The following is a 14,196-nucleotide window of genomic DNA, read 5'->3' as shown; positions in this document are numbered from 1 at the left end:
GGAGGAAATCCAGATATTTTCCTTTGGATGAAAAAAGGATGTGTGTGTGTGTGTGTGTTGGGGGAGGGGGGTGGGGTGGGGTTGTCAATTAATCAACTTTTTATAAATCTTTCCATGTAAAGTTGAAACAGATATTTATACATACTTATAAGCATAAAGGATAGGCCCTTATTCATTTTTTAAGGTCATATTTAAATAGTTATTTGCAGTCTAAGTGTGACAGTAACTGCTTAGAATTTCCTAAATAAAAGGATTCTTTCAATTCGAAATAGTTAACTCCGATGACAATGGTATGTCCATTTACCCAAAGGAAACCTAACGGTCAAATATTTAACTTTAAAAATGTTTTCCATCACATTACACTTGAAAGAAATAAGAAATCTATCTATTTTTTATGTTAAATTAGACTCAGTGACATATTAATAATATCTCAAGTTTTTGTAAAACTTTGACGATTTTAATTTTGTATAGCTTGCATTTAAACTGAAGTTTTTAAAATATAGAGTGATGTATAGTGAATATCTTAAAGTGTTTGAAAAGTGACTGACAATATTTAAATGTCATTTTGGTCGTGCAAGTAGAATAGAACAAGTTTATGGACCATTATTGTTCACCTGGCTCCCTTTTTACCTCTTTTCGGGTAATTTAACACAGCCAATCATATTGACGCCATATTGAGGCAAATACTGCGCAGTAACTGTACTCGTCTTGAGCAAGCTGAATTATTGTTTACAAAACTTCCCAAGTGGTCGTATATTTGAAAAAGACAGATTCGTACGACAGAGAAATCAACAGAACGTGAAAACGTTTATCTGTCATCGTAAGTATATGTGAAATTATATAGCATTTGATATTTTATTTTAGCTACTCCGACTCGCGCTGTTGCTGTATAGCATGTTGTATAGAGACGGCAGATTCGCTCACGTTGGTAGAGCACCTGGACTCCGACACTTTTTTCCTAATAAATTTGATTGGAAACAAATTACTTCGCCATTGACTGTGTTTTGTTGTTTTTGTTTAAATTATTATTTTTGTATTGTTTATGAAATCGACTTTCATATTTATAAAAGTTAATCCCCTTCGTAATTAACATGTCCATTTCTTTCTTGATCAATTTTTGGCACAAACACAAAATGATGTGGTATTCTCAGATAAATTTCATATGCATGCCTTGTTCGTCGATGGATTCCTTAGGGGAAAACTTGTGTAAATGTGAAAGTCATGAATTGATTAAAATATTGAATAAAACATCACATTTGCTACTAGACACAGTTTGGATAAAGCTGTATGCATATCATGGAACATAGTTTTTACAGATTCTAGAATAATTGCCAATAGAGTATGTCCAGCAAAATATTTTTCATACAGATGTAATCTGAATAAATGTCTTTGTTTGGTTTTTTTAGTACAGAATATATCTTTCTGAATATGTTATACAAGTTCTGACAATTAATGAAAAAATGGGTGGGGGATAAGGCCTAAAAATAATTGATATGGGGGGTGGTGGGTCAAAAAGTGTCATAGATAAATCAAGACAGATTTGAAGTTATATATATACAATTGTATATATTAACGCAGCATTTCACACGAAAAAATATTAAAAATCTTTTTTCATCTAAAAGGTATTGAAACTTTTAATTTTTTGATGGGTTTTATTGATACATCCTTTCACTTCCACAAATTTTAATTTTATTCTTAATACTTAGGAAAAGTGGCAATCTTGTTGTGTATTAATGAAAAATATTAAAACTTTAATCCAGAAAATTCAGGGTAGAAATGTTAGAAAAAAAAACATACACATATACACACAGTATATTATCAGTCTTTGCAGTTGTGGTGAGGAGACTTTAACAATTGAACACACCTGGCGAATCATAAACCTTAACAATGAAAGAGCTTGTGCCCTGCTTACAAGAAGTGTATATGTTTCACCGGTATTTACTAAACTTTGTACACAACACTACGCGCTGAATGATGATACTTGTGAAGGGTTTTTTATTTAGAACATTTCTACTCCAAATATCATTTTTTGGATTAGCTGCAGATCTGTAGCTCTCCGAAAAAATATATTGATAGACCGGAGAGCTACAGTGCCACCCATTGAAAAAACTGTATATTTATTGCGCACAAAAAAGTGCGCTCAGTTCTTGATAAATTCTTCCAAATTCTTACCTCTATTGCAAATAAGGAAAGATTTCAAAAAATTCCTTTATCTTCTATCAAGTACTCTCGTAGTTGACACCTGAACGAAGCATATTGGAGCGAATTATCTTTGAAACCAAAATGGCAGTATAAATAAGCGAAATGTTTGATGATTACTTTATCAGGATTAGGAGGACTATTAACAACAATTATGAGGAATGTTTGGTTGTGGAAACAGCAAAGGAATATGTAAGGAACACACAGTTAGTAATATTTTGAGATTATAGCTTTAAAAACATGGAGAAATAAATCGAGAACAGAGCGCACTTTTTTGTGCGCAATAAATATACAGTTTTTAGCTCACCTGAGCCGAAGGCTCAAGTGAGCTTTTCTGATCACATTTTGTCCGGCATCCGTCTGTCTGTCTAGCTGTCCGTCTGTCCTCTGTCTGTCTGTCTGTAAACTTTTCACATTTTCGACTTCTTCTCAAGAACCCCTGGGCCAATTTCAACCAAACTTGGTGCAAAGTATCCTCGGGTGAAGGGGATTCAAGTTTGTTCAAATGAAGGGCCACGCCCTCATTCAAGGGGAGATAATTGGGAATTAATGAAAATTTGGTGGCATATTTTAAAAATCTTCTTCTCAAGAACCACTGTGCCAGGAAAGATGAAACTTATGGGGAAACATCATCAGGTAGTGTAGATTCAAGTTTGTTCAAATCATGACCCCCGGGGGTAGGGCGAGGCCAAAATGGCCGACCAAAGTTTTACATAGAAATATATAGGAAAATTCTTTAAAAATCCTCTTCTCAAGAATGACAAAGCCATAATTCATCATATTTATATAGGAGCATGCTCAGGTAGTGTAGATTCAAGTTTGTTCAAATCATGACCCCCGGGGATAGGGCGGGGCCAAAATGGCTGACCAAAGGTTTACATAGAAATATATAGGTAAATTCTCCCATGGGCCTCTTGTTTCAATGGGTGGCACTGTAGCTTTCTGGTCTATCAATATATTTTTCGGAGAGCTACAGATCTGCAGCTATTTTTGGATTAAAGTTATAATGTATTTCATTATTAAACAATAACATAAGCACTTTTCCTAAATATTAAGAATAAGATTAAAATTTGTGAAAGTGCAAAGATGTGTCAATCAAACCCACCCCAAAAAAAGTTGTGATTGTCCAAATCATGATCCCCAGGGGTAGGGCGGGGTCACAATGGTCGATGAAAATTTTGCATATGAGTACATAGGAAAAATCTTTTCAAGTAGAAGAAAGTCATGATTGGTCATATTTATATTGAAGCATCCTAGAGTAGTGTAGATCAAAATTTGTTCAAATTATGACCCCTAGGGGTAGGGCAGGGTTACAATAAACATTAGGAATATATAGGAACAATCTTTAAAATTATTCTTAGAACAGCAAAGCCATGATTGGTCATATTTATATGAAAGCATCCTCAGGTATTGTAGATTCAAATTTGTTCAAATCATGACCCCCGGGGGTAGAGGAGGTCAACAATGAATGATCAAAGTCTTACATAGGAATATAGAGGAAAAATCTTCTTGAGAACAGCAAAGTCATAATTGGTCATATTTATATGGAAGCATCCTCATGTAGTGTAGATTCATGTATGTTAAAATCATGATCCCGGGGGGTAGGGCAGGGCCACAATGGAAAATATATGCTTTACATAGGAATATATAGGAAATTTTTTTTTACAAATCATCTTGTAAACAGCAAAGCCAGTATTGGTCATATTTATATGGAAAGATTCTTAGGTAGTGTAGATTTATATTGTTCAAATCATGATCCCCAGGGGTTGGGCGGGGCCACAATGGACGATCAAAGTTTAGCACTGGAATGTAGAGGAAATATCTTTTTCTTGAGAATAGCAAAGCCATGATTGGTCATACCGGGTATTTATGTGGAAACATCCTCAGGTAGTTAGATTCAAGTATTTTCAAATCATGACCCCGGGGGTAGGGCAGGGCCACAATGGACAATATATGCTTTACATAGGAATATATAGGAAAAATTTTTAAAAATCATCTTGAGAACTGCAAAGCCATTATTGGTCATATTTATATGGAAAAATTCTTAGGCGGTGTAGATTAAAATTTGTTCAAAGTTTAACATTGGACATTGGAATAGAGGGGAAAAATTTTTCTTGAGAATAGCAAAGCCATGATTTGTCATATTTATATGGAAACATCCTCAGGTAGTGTAGATTCAAGTTTGTTCAAATCATGACCCCCGGGGTTTGGGCGGGGCCACAATGAATAATCAAAGTTTAACATTGGACATTGGAATAGAGGGGAAAAAATTTTTCTTGAGAACCGCGAAGCCATGATTTGTCATATTTATATGGAAACATCCTCAGGTAGTGTAGATTCAAGTATGTTCAAATCATGACCCCCGGGGGTAGGGCGGGGCCACAATGGACGATCAAAGTCTAGCACTGGAATGTAGAGGAAATATCTTTTTCTTGAGAATAGCAAAGCCATGATTGGTCATACCGGGTATTTATGTGGAAACATCCTCAGGTAGTTAGATTCAAGTATTTTCAAATCATGACCCCGGGGGTAGGGCCGCAATGGACAATATATGCTTTACATATGAATATATAGGAGAAATTTTTAAAAATCATCTTGAGAACCGCAAAGCCATTATTGGTCATATTTATATGGAAAGATTCTTAGGTAGTGTAGATTCAAATTTGTTCAAATCATGACCCCCGTGGGTTGGGCGGGGCCATATTGGACGATCAAAGTTTTACATTGGAATACATGTGTAGAGAAAAAATCTTCAAAATTCTTTTTCTTGAGAATAGCAAAGCCATGATTGGTCATATTTATATGGATACATACTCAGGTAGTGTAGATTCAAGTATTTTCAAATCATTACCCCAGGGGGTAAGGCAGGGCCACAATGGACAATATATGCTTTACATAGGAATATATAGGAAAAAAAATTTCAAAACCATCTTGAGAACAGCAAAGCCATTATTAGGGCCCCACTTGGCGGGCGCCCTATAGTAATCAATTAGTCTGTCCGTCCGTCTGTCCGAGATCTCTTGTCCGGGGCATATCTTCTCTCTCCTTGGCCCAATCTGGCTCATACTTCACCCACAGAGTGCTTTTGGGTAACCAGTGTGCAGTGACCTTGAACCAGGTTTCTAGGTTAAAGGTCAAGGTCATAGCTAAATTATATGAAAAATCCTTGTCCAAAGCATATCTTCTCTCTCCTTGGCCCAATCTGGCTCATACTTCACCCACAGAGTGCCTTTGGGTAACCGGTGTGCAGTGACCTTGAACCAGGTTTCTACGTTAAAGGTCAAGGTCATAGCAGAATTGTATGAAAAATCCTTGTCCGGAGCATATCTTCTCTCTCTTTGGCCCAATCTGGCTCATACTTTACCCTCAGAGTGCATTTGGGTAACCCATGTGCAGTGACCTTGAACCAGGTTTTAGGTTAAAGGTCAAGGTCATAGCAGAATTATATGAAAAATCCTTGTCGGGAGCATATCTTCTCTCTCCTTGGCCTAAACTGCCTCATACTTCACCTGGAGAGTGTCTTTGGGTAACCAGCGTGCAGTGACCTTGAACCAGGTTTCTAAGTCAAAGGTCAAGGTCATAGCAGAATTATATGAAAAATCCTAGTCCGGAGTATATTTTCTCTCTCGTTGGCCCAATCTGGCTATTACTTCATTCATAGACATCCACTGGTCAATGGATGTGCAGTGACCTTGGTCGAAGTTTCTAGGTCATTGTCAGAATTACCCTTTCTGTTTAAAATCTTTGTTTGGTGCATAATTCTTTGTGTTTAATTCCAGTAAATTTATATAACTCGGGATACAAGATAACTTCAATAAATATTAGTAAATTTGCAGTATCCGTGAAGTCGTACTTAATGACTTTTACTGTATAACCCAAATGTTCCTCTTCAAAATAATCCCTTTTAAATGACCTTACATTTTCATGTTCATTGTTGAATGCGGGGCCCTTTGAGATGGCCACCATCTCAATGATATCTAGTTGGTCATATTTATAAGGAAACACTCTTAGGTAGTATAGATTCAAATTTGTTCAAATCATAACCCCCGGGGGTTGGGCAGGGCCACAATTAACTAGCAAAGTTTAACATAGGTTGTAATCGGAGCAAATGTCAGATATGAATGGAGATTACAGATTAAGCTTAATGTTGTAAACAAATAATTATGGTACTTGAGTAGAATTCAAAAATTTAATTAAAGATTCTATTTTTAGATGGCAAAGAGAAAGAAATCTCTTACTGGTAGAGTGGGACGTGAAAGAGAAAGAGTTAAAAAGAGGCAGGCGAGAGAGAAACTTGCAGCACAAGATGCGTCCCCAGACGAGAAAGTGGCAGAGTCTTCTGTTCCTTGCGGGACAGAGGATGGAGCTATGTCAGCTCCTCCCGGTAATTTTCCGGGGCTTGGTTCCATGGGGTTACCACCTAAAGAGGAAAAACCCCTGGCCAGGATGCAGGCCTCACCTCGAGTGAAAATGCATTCACCTGCCCCGAGGTTGCCACCTCCTCGGGGAAGTCGTCTGTTTGTCCGTAACGAGGACAAGGCACCGTCCCCTGACTCCCCACCGTGGGTTTGTGCTCCACCGAGGGCACCTGGATCGGACATAGGGCATATGTCTGGTCCAGCAGGTCAGGCGCAGCTGGATACCTCCTGGGAGGAGGAGACCAGTAGAATATCAAAAGATGAAGGAACTTTAACGAAATCAAAAATGGAAACTGAACGAATATCAAAAGGAAACTTGAACGAATACAATATAGAATCTGATATGAGAACATATGAGCATGAGAAGAATGAGAATCATACTGTTTCAGAGAATGGTTGTGAAGAGAAAAAGAATGAAAGAAATGAAGATCAGTATTGGCAGAATTTACCAAAGGAAGGTAACTATGAAATACCCTTTTCAGTTCAGGGCTCTTTTCATCAAGCTCATCCTATGTTTGAAGAGAATGCTGGGACTCAGTGTGTAGCAAATTGTTTAGCAGGGTTAGCTTATCACAAACTCAAAAATGCAAAGAGTTGGACAACAATGGATATGGACAGAGTTTTAATGACAGGGGATGAACTGTACACATATTTGCAAAGAAGCTCAACAACCAATCATAGGTATTTGCTTGTAGAGGAATTGCCTCAATTCTTTGAGTGCTTTAACCGATCATATCAGTTTCATACCATTCAGACTTATGCAAGTGTTATTATGGAAAATGATGAAATAAACTATGCAGAGTTTAATGCACTTCCACTAGACGAAGCACTTCAGGTTGCCCTTTCAGACACTGATGGCTGTTTTGTATGCTTTGGTGGAAATACAATGTTTATAGGAGTGACAGAAAGTGGTTTCTTTGCTTTTGATTCTCATTCTAGACGTTCAGATGGAATGTTAAGTGTGACAGGAAGGAGCACAAGAGTTTTATTTCAGCATGTAAATGAAGTGTATTCTCATCTTCAAGGTCTTGCTTTTTCAATGGGATATACAAGAAATGTTGAATGTAACTTGACTAGCGTCTCCTGCAAGATGAGTAATATAGCAAATGATATGTCTGAGGTAGAAGAAAATATTGATGGAAAGTCTGAAGGGTCAAAGTTATTTGGGGATACTACACATGAAACAGGTGATGCAGATGATGACGTGTTTTTCATTGGTCATGAGCAGTTCCAGTTCAGCTTCATTCCCTTGAGTACAAACTTGAAAAAACACCTTTGTGAAAATTTGAACATTCCATTCATTAGCATTGGAAATTCTGGTGAAATCAAGTGCTATAGAACTAATATTTCAGAACCCTTATCCGAAAAGAAAATAATAGGAGATGGGAACTGCTTCTTCAGAGCTGTTTCATTCAGTCTTGCAAATTCGGAAGATTTCCATTATGTTATACGCAATGCTGTCTGTGAGCATATAATAGAAAACAAAGAGTTGTTTCAACCATTTCTAAGAGATGGTGTAGAGTCTGTTCAAAGTCACCTGTCGTCGACACAAATGTCACAGGAAGGTAGTTGGGCTACTGAGGTTGAAATATATGCAACAGCTCATCTTCTGAACGTTGATATATACACTTTCTCTAGAGAATCTTGGTTAAGATTTTTAGTTGTTGAAGTAGAACCTTGCGTGCAGAGCAAAACTGAAGCAATTTATTTGAATCACCACGAGCAGAACCATTACAATGTTGTACTGTCTGTTAATGGGGAGGAAATTGACTTAGTATCAAGACAATGGTTTAGAACTTCTCAAGAGTATGGAAAGCGATACCAAAACCGAACACGTATGCAGGTGAAAAGGCAATCTAGGACAGTAAAAAGAAAAAAATTTAGTCCAGTCAAAAAACGGAACGAATATTTAAGACGGAGATATAAGGAAGATGAAGAATTCAGAGAGAAGAAGCTCAAAACATTGTTTGTTAAATATGCGACAGATGATAATTTCAGGGAAACTGTCAAGAATAGAAATATTGATAGATATGCAATGAACGAAAAGCATAGGGAGGGTGTCAGGAGGAGAAGTAATGACAAGTATGCGACAGATGATGAACATAGAGAAAATGTCAAAAAGAGAAGCACTGAGAAATATGCATTAGACATACAGCATAGGGAAGATGTCAAAAGGAGAAGTATACAAAAGTATGAAATGGATGAGGAACATAGAGAAGAGGTAAAAGCTAAAAGTAAACTGAAGTACAAGACAGATGAAATGCATAGAATTCTAGTCAATACTGCGAGTACAAAGAGATACAGGGAAAATGAAAATTTCCGAGAAGCAAAGCTCAAAACTGCAGCTAACAAGTACAAAAGTGATGGTGGTTTCAGATCAGAAGTTAAAGAATCGAGTAGACATCAATACGATTCCAGTGCAAAAACAAGAATGAAAAAGAAAGATATGGTAAAAAGTCAGAGAAATGCTCAAAGAGCTAGACTGGAAAATCAAGAAGAGGTTGTGAAAGTCTTTAAGGAAAAGGTTGTGCAAGGCATTGATTATTCTTGCTGTTGTTGTGATCGGCTCCTGTTTCAGAATCAAGTTCAAAGATGTGAAAGAAAAGCATATGCCAAGACTGAGCAGACAGCGCATGTTGCAGACTTGTGTATTCAAGATAAGTACTATCACCGATGCATAGAATCATGTCCAAAGGATTGCATTAAGTCAACGTTATGGATTTGTTATACTTGTCACAGGAAAATCTTGAGCGGAAATCTTCCAGCAGAAGCTGCAGCTAACAAAATGGCCTTGGAAGATATTCCAAAGGAATTGATAGAATTGAACAGTCTTGAGAAACACTTAATTGCAATACACATACCTTTCATGAAAGTCATGAGTCTTCCTCATGGTGGTCAGAAAAATATCCACGGGCCAGTTGTATGTGTACCATCAGATCTGAAGAAAGTTACAAGTTTACCAATGAAACCCGGGGACGATCTTCTACTTAGAGTCAAACTAAAGAGAAAGTTGAATTACAAAGGGTACAGTGAGTACCAGTTTGTTGATCCAAAGCACATATGTGAGGCATTGAAGTTTTTAAAACTTAACAACCAATGGTATGAAGATGTAGCTGTCGATACAAATTGGATAGGACAAATTGAAGATGGTGAAGAAATATCGGAGGTTGGCGATTCACAATCAGAGGATGGTGATCAACAGCGCACTGTGTCGGATACTTGTCTACAACCTGTTGATATTGGTCAGGAGGTTCTTGATCATTACTTCGATGATATTTATGACATTGCACCAGGAGAAGGCAACAATCCAGTAAGGATGTTACAGGAAGAAGGGAACGAGGCAAAAACATTTCCATACCTTTTCCCGAGTGGGCGTTTTTCATGGAATGACATGAGAGATACACGAATAACACTGTCAAGATACTTCAACAATCGTCTTATGAATACAGACGTGAGATTTGCGAGAGACAGTAGTTACATTTTCTTCAGTCAGTATATGTCTGATTTAAACCAAGTTATTGAGAAGACCCAGATATCTGTTAGAAAATCAGTCAGAAGAATAGGAAATGACCAAGAAGTGACAGCAAATATGGTACAGGACCCTGAAGTACTTTCCAAGTTGATGAAAAGTGACGAGGCTTTGCGATTCATGCAACCTATTCGTGGAACACCAGCATACTGGTCAGCCGCACAGAAGGATTTGTTTGCTATGCTTCGGCAACTAGGAATACCTACTTGGTTTTGCTCCTTCTCTGCTGCTGAACATAGATGGAATGATGCGGTCGCAACAATATTGAAACAACAAAATGATAACAGAGATGCTTGTATGTTAGACTGGTCTGAAAAGAATGAGGTTCTAAGAAGTAATCCTGTCACTGTTGCCAGAATGTTTGAGCATAGATTTCATGTTTTTCAGAGAGAAGTGATATTTTCACCTTCAGAACCAATTGGGAAAGTGTCCGATTTCTTCCAAAGAGTCGAATTTCAACAAAGGGGATCACCTCACATGCACTGCTTATATTGGATAGAAAATGCACCAAAACTTGATGAAGACGGAGAGGAAGCCGTATGTAATTTTATAGAAAAATACGTAAGTTGTGCAGTGCCCTCTGAGAAAGAAGATATGGAGCTGATGAACATTGTCTTAGAGGTACAACAGCATAGCAAAAGCCATTCAAAATCATGCCGAAAGAAGGGCACAGAGTGTAGATTTAATTTCCCAAGACCACCTTCTGTATGCACATTCATCAATTCTCCACTTGAGGAAGACGATACTGAGGCTACAGATTTGCAAAAACAACAGTCAATTGCTAAGGAAATTCTTTTACAAGTTTGGAATGAAGTGCAAGACGAAGGAAATAAATCAAAAACGACCGAAGATATTTTCAGTCATCTAGGATTAACACAAGCGCATTATGAGGAAACTCATAAAAGATTAGCAAAAAAGAGAACTGTAGTTCTTGAGAGAAATCCAAATGAACTCTGGATAAATCAGTACAATCCATGCCTCTTAAAATGCTGGGATGCCAATATGGACATTCAGTTTGTTTTGGATCCATTTAGTTGCATTGTCTACATCATTTCATACATTTCAAAGTCTGAGAGAGAAATGGGAATGCTGTTAAAACAAACAAAAATAGAAGCAGAAGAAGGCAACGAGAGTGCACGAACAACTCTAAAGAAAATTGGTTCTGCCTATCTGAATCACAGAGAAGTGAGTACTCAAGAAGCTGTTTATCGTGTATGTAACCTTAAAATGAAGGAATGTTCAAGAAAGGTAGTGTTTGTACCAGTGGGTGATAATCCAACTCGACTAACTAAGCCATTGTCTCAACTAAAGAGAAATCGCAGAAAGGTGAACGATGAAAATGTTGAGAATGACGAGGAAGAAGATGACATTTGGATGTCAAATGTAGTAGAAAGATATGAAAATCGACCTGACGATCCATTGTTTCAGAATATGTGTTTGGCAGAATTTTGCTCTGATTTCAGAATACTTGCTAAATCACAGCTTCCAAAGACTCAAAACGAAAATGTGTTTGAACTGAAGAACGCAAAAGGTTTTGTCCAAAGAAGAACTCGTACAAAGCCAGCTGTAATAAGATACCCTAGATTCAACCAAGAGAAAATGTCAGAAAAGTATTACCAATGTCTACTACAGCTCTTCTTACCTTACACGACACAAAGTCAGTTGAAGCCTCCTGGGTTTGAGCTTTTTGAAGCATTTTATGAAAATGGATATGTACGAATACCAGGAAAGCAGAAAGTGCAGTCAGTGAAATCCATTGTTGACAAAAATAGAACACGTTATGCTCAAAGTGAGGATATCATTGCAGAGGCAATGGAAACATATGAAAATATCGGAGAACCAGAAGACGCTTGGGCAAACCTTTGTCCAGAGACAGAATTAATGAGACAAGAATGCTCTGCCATAAGAAATGAATGTCAAGATTTGATTGATACAGAAGAGCTTCCAGACTTGCAAACTGAAAACAGTTCAGACGTTCTGTACAAAGTACAACAGAATGCACAATCAAGGGAGGAAAGTATGCAGATTCTTCAAAGTTTAAATGAAACACAAATGAGAGTATTTTACTTGGTACGTGAATGGTGTTTGCAGAAAATTTTTGGAGAAAAAAGTGATGCACTGCATATTTTTATAACAGGTGGAGCAGGAACAGGCAAGAGTCATCTTATCAAAGCCATACATTTCGAAGCATCACGAATACTAGGGAAAAAAATGACTTCTCCTGACAGTGTTTCAGTACTACTGGCCGCTTTTACCGGAACAGCTGCATTCAACATTGGAGGAAATACGATCCATCATTTATTTTCATTGCCCAAGTATATGTCTCTGCCATATGAACCATTGAAAGAACAGAGTTTAAGTGAAATGAGAGTTCAACTTGGAGATCTGCAAATTTTGGTTATTGATGAAATATCCATGGTGTATAAAAGATTATTATATTATGTTCATGAGAGATTAGTACAGATAAAGAAATGCAAGGAACCATTTGGTGGAGTATCAGTGCTTGCTGTGGGAGATTTCTACCAGCTTCCTCCTGTAAAACATCGGAAAGATGAAAGACTGTATAAAGACAATGCTCTTTATCCTGTTGATTATTGGGTAGAATTTTTCAAAGTTGTGGACTTGACTGAGATCATGAGACAACGTGAAGACATTCCGTTCGCAACTGCACTGAATTCACTTCGGACTAGACCAGTAACACAACCACTGGAAGAGGAAATACGCTCTATCTTGAATGACTGTGTAAGGGAGGGTCCAGAAGATGTTCTCCACGTCTATGCGACAAATGACGAAGTCAATGCGTATAACTTGACAATGCTCAAAAGCACTTGTCCAGACCTTGTTGAGATTGACGCTAAAGACTTTTCGAAAGATCGAACAACAGGCAAGCTAATCCTAAGGAGTAAACCAATGAAGTCCAAAACAGACAATCTTTCTAGCAGTTTGTTAATGGGTGTCAGTGCAAGAGTTATGCTCACAAGAAACTGTAATGTGGATGACGGCCTAGTAAATGGAGTAATGGGACACATCTCTCATTTTGTGTATAGCCAGAAGCAAGCTACAAAAACCGTTATTGCAGTCGGAGTAATATTTGACAATGTCAACGTTGGGAAGAAGTCTGGAAGAAAAACGAAAAATGGAAACATTGTTCTTATCGAAAGGGTTCAAGAGGAGATACTAGAACAGAAAAGACAAAATGTAGTTCGACATCAGATTCCATTACGCTTGTCGTGGGCATGTACTTCTCACAAAGTACAAGGAATGACAGTGGACAAGGTCGTAGTCAACCTAGATAGGGCATTCTCTCCTGGACAAGGATATGTAGCTTTGAGTAGAGTGACATCAAAAGAAGGATTATTTATTGAAACAAACAATGTTGAGTTGCTACAGAAGAAAATATACTGTGATCCAGAAGTCAAAACAGCCTTGCATGGTATGCCAAAATTGGAACTTCCTTACTTTAATCAATTAGAACAAAGGATGACACTTTTCCTTCACAATATTCAAAGTCTCAACAAACATTTTGAGGATTTGCAAAAAGATATCCGATACAGGAATGCAGATATCATCTGCCTAACAGAGACTTGGTTGAGATCTGGACAAAATGTTAGTTCATTTTCAATAGAGGGATTTAGTTTTCACCAAGTAGCCAGAGGAGATGCATATGATGACAGCAATGGTCACGTTTTACAGTTGCGTTCATCAAAGGGTGGAGGTGTGGCTGTTTACATTAAAGATACAGGACAGGAAAATATTCTATGTTCCCTACCTGTGAAGAACGTGGAGGCCATATGCGTGAAATGTCTCTTTCCAGATATGGTAGTTTTAACTGTCTATCGGCCGAACTCTTTGGATGCTACTCAGTTCTTAATACAATTTGAAAAAGTAGTTGCACATTTCAGATCACAGTGTAAATTTCTTGTTTGTCTTGGAGACTTCAATGAAGATGCGAGACCTACAGGGCTTATTCAGACCTTTATGCTTAATCAAGGTTTTAAGCAAATGGTTGATTTTAATACGACAGAAGGGGGAACTATCCTTGACCATGTA

The 14,196-nt window shown here is 37.6% G+C and overlaps 1 protein-coding gene across 1 annotated transcript; it reads left to right on the top strand.

The window, feature by feature from the left end:
- Positions 1 to 6,411: 6,411 nt before the first annotated feature.
- Positions 6,412 to 13,965, top strand: LOC134283235 (uncharacterized; the record flags this gene model as incomplete). Its single annotated transcript, XM_062765685.1, has 1 exon — positions 6,412 to 13,965. A coding segment is annotated over exon 1 (7,554 nt), but the record flags the coding sequence as incomplete, so codon positions are not given.
- Positions 13,966 to 14,196: the final 231 nt, after the last annotated feature.

Source organism: Saccostrea cucullata, unplaced genomic scaffold (genome assembly GCF_032062105.1).
Source record: "Saccostrea cucullata isolate Sc308-1 unplaced genomic scaffold, CSIRO_AGI_Scuc_v1 ctg4252, whole genome shotgun sequence".
Classification (NCBI taxonomy): Eukaryota; Metazoa; Mollusca; class Bivalvia; order Ostreida; family Ostreidae; genus Saccostrea; species Saccostrea cuccullata.
The sequence above is the reverse complement of the archived record's forward strand: the minus strand, read 5'-3'. Positions and strand labels throughout refer to the sequence as shown.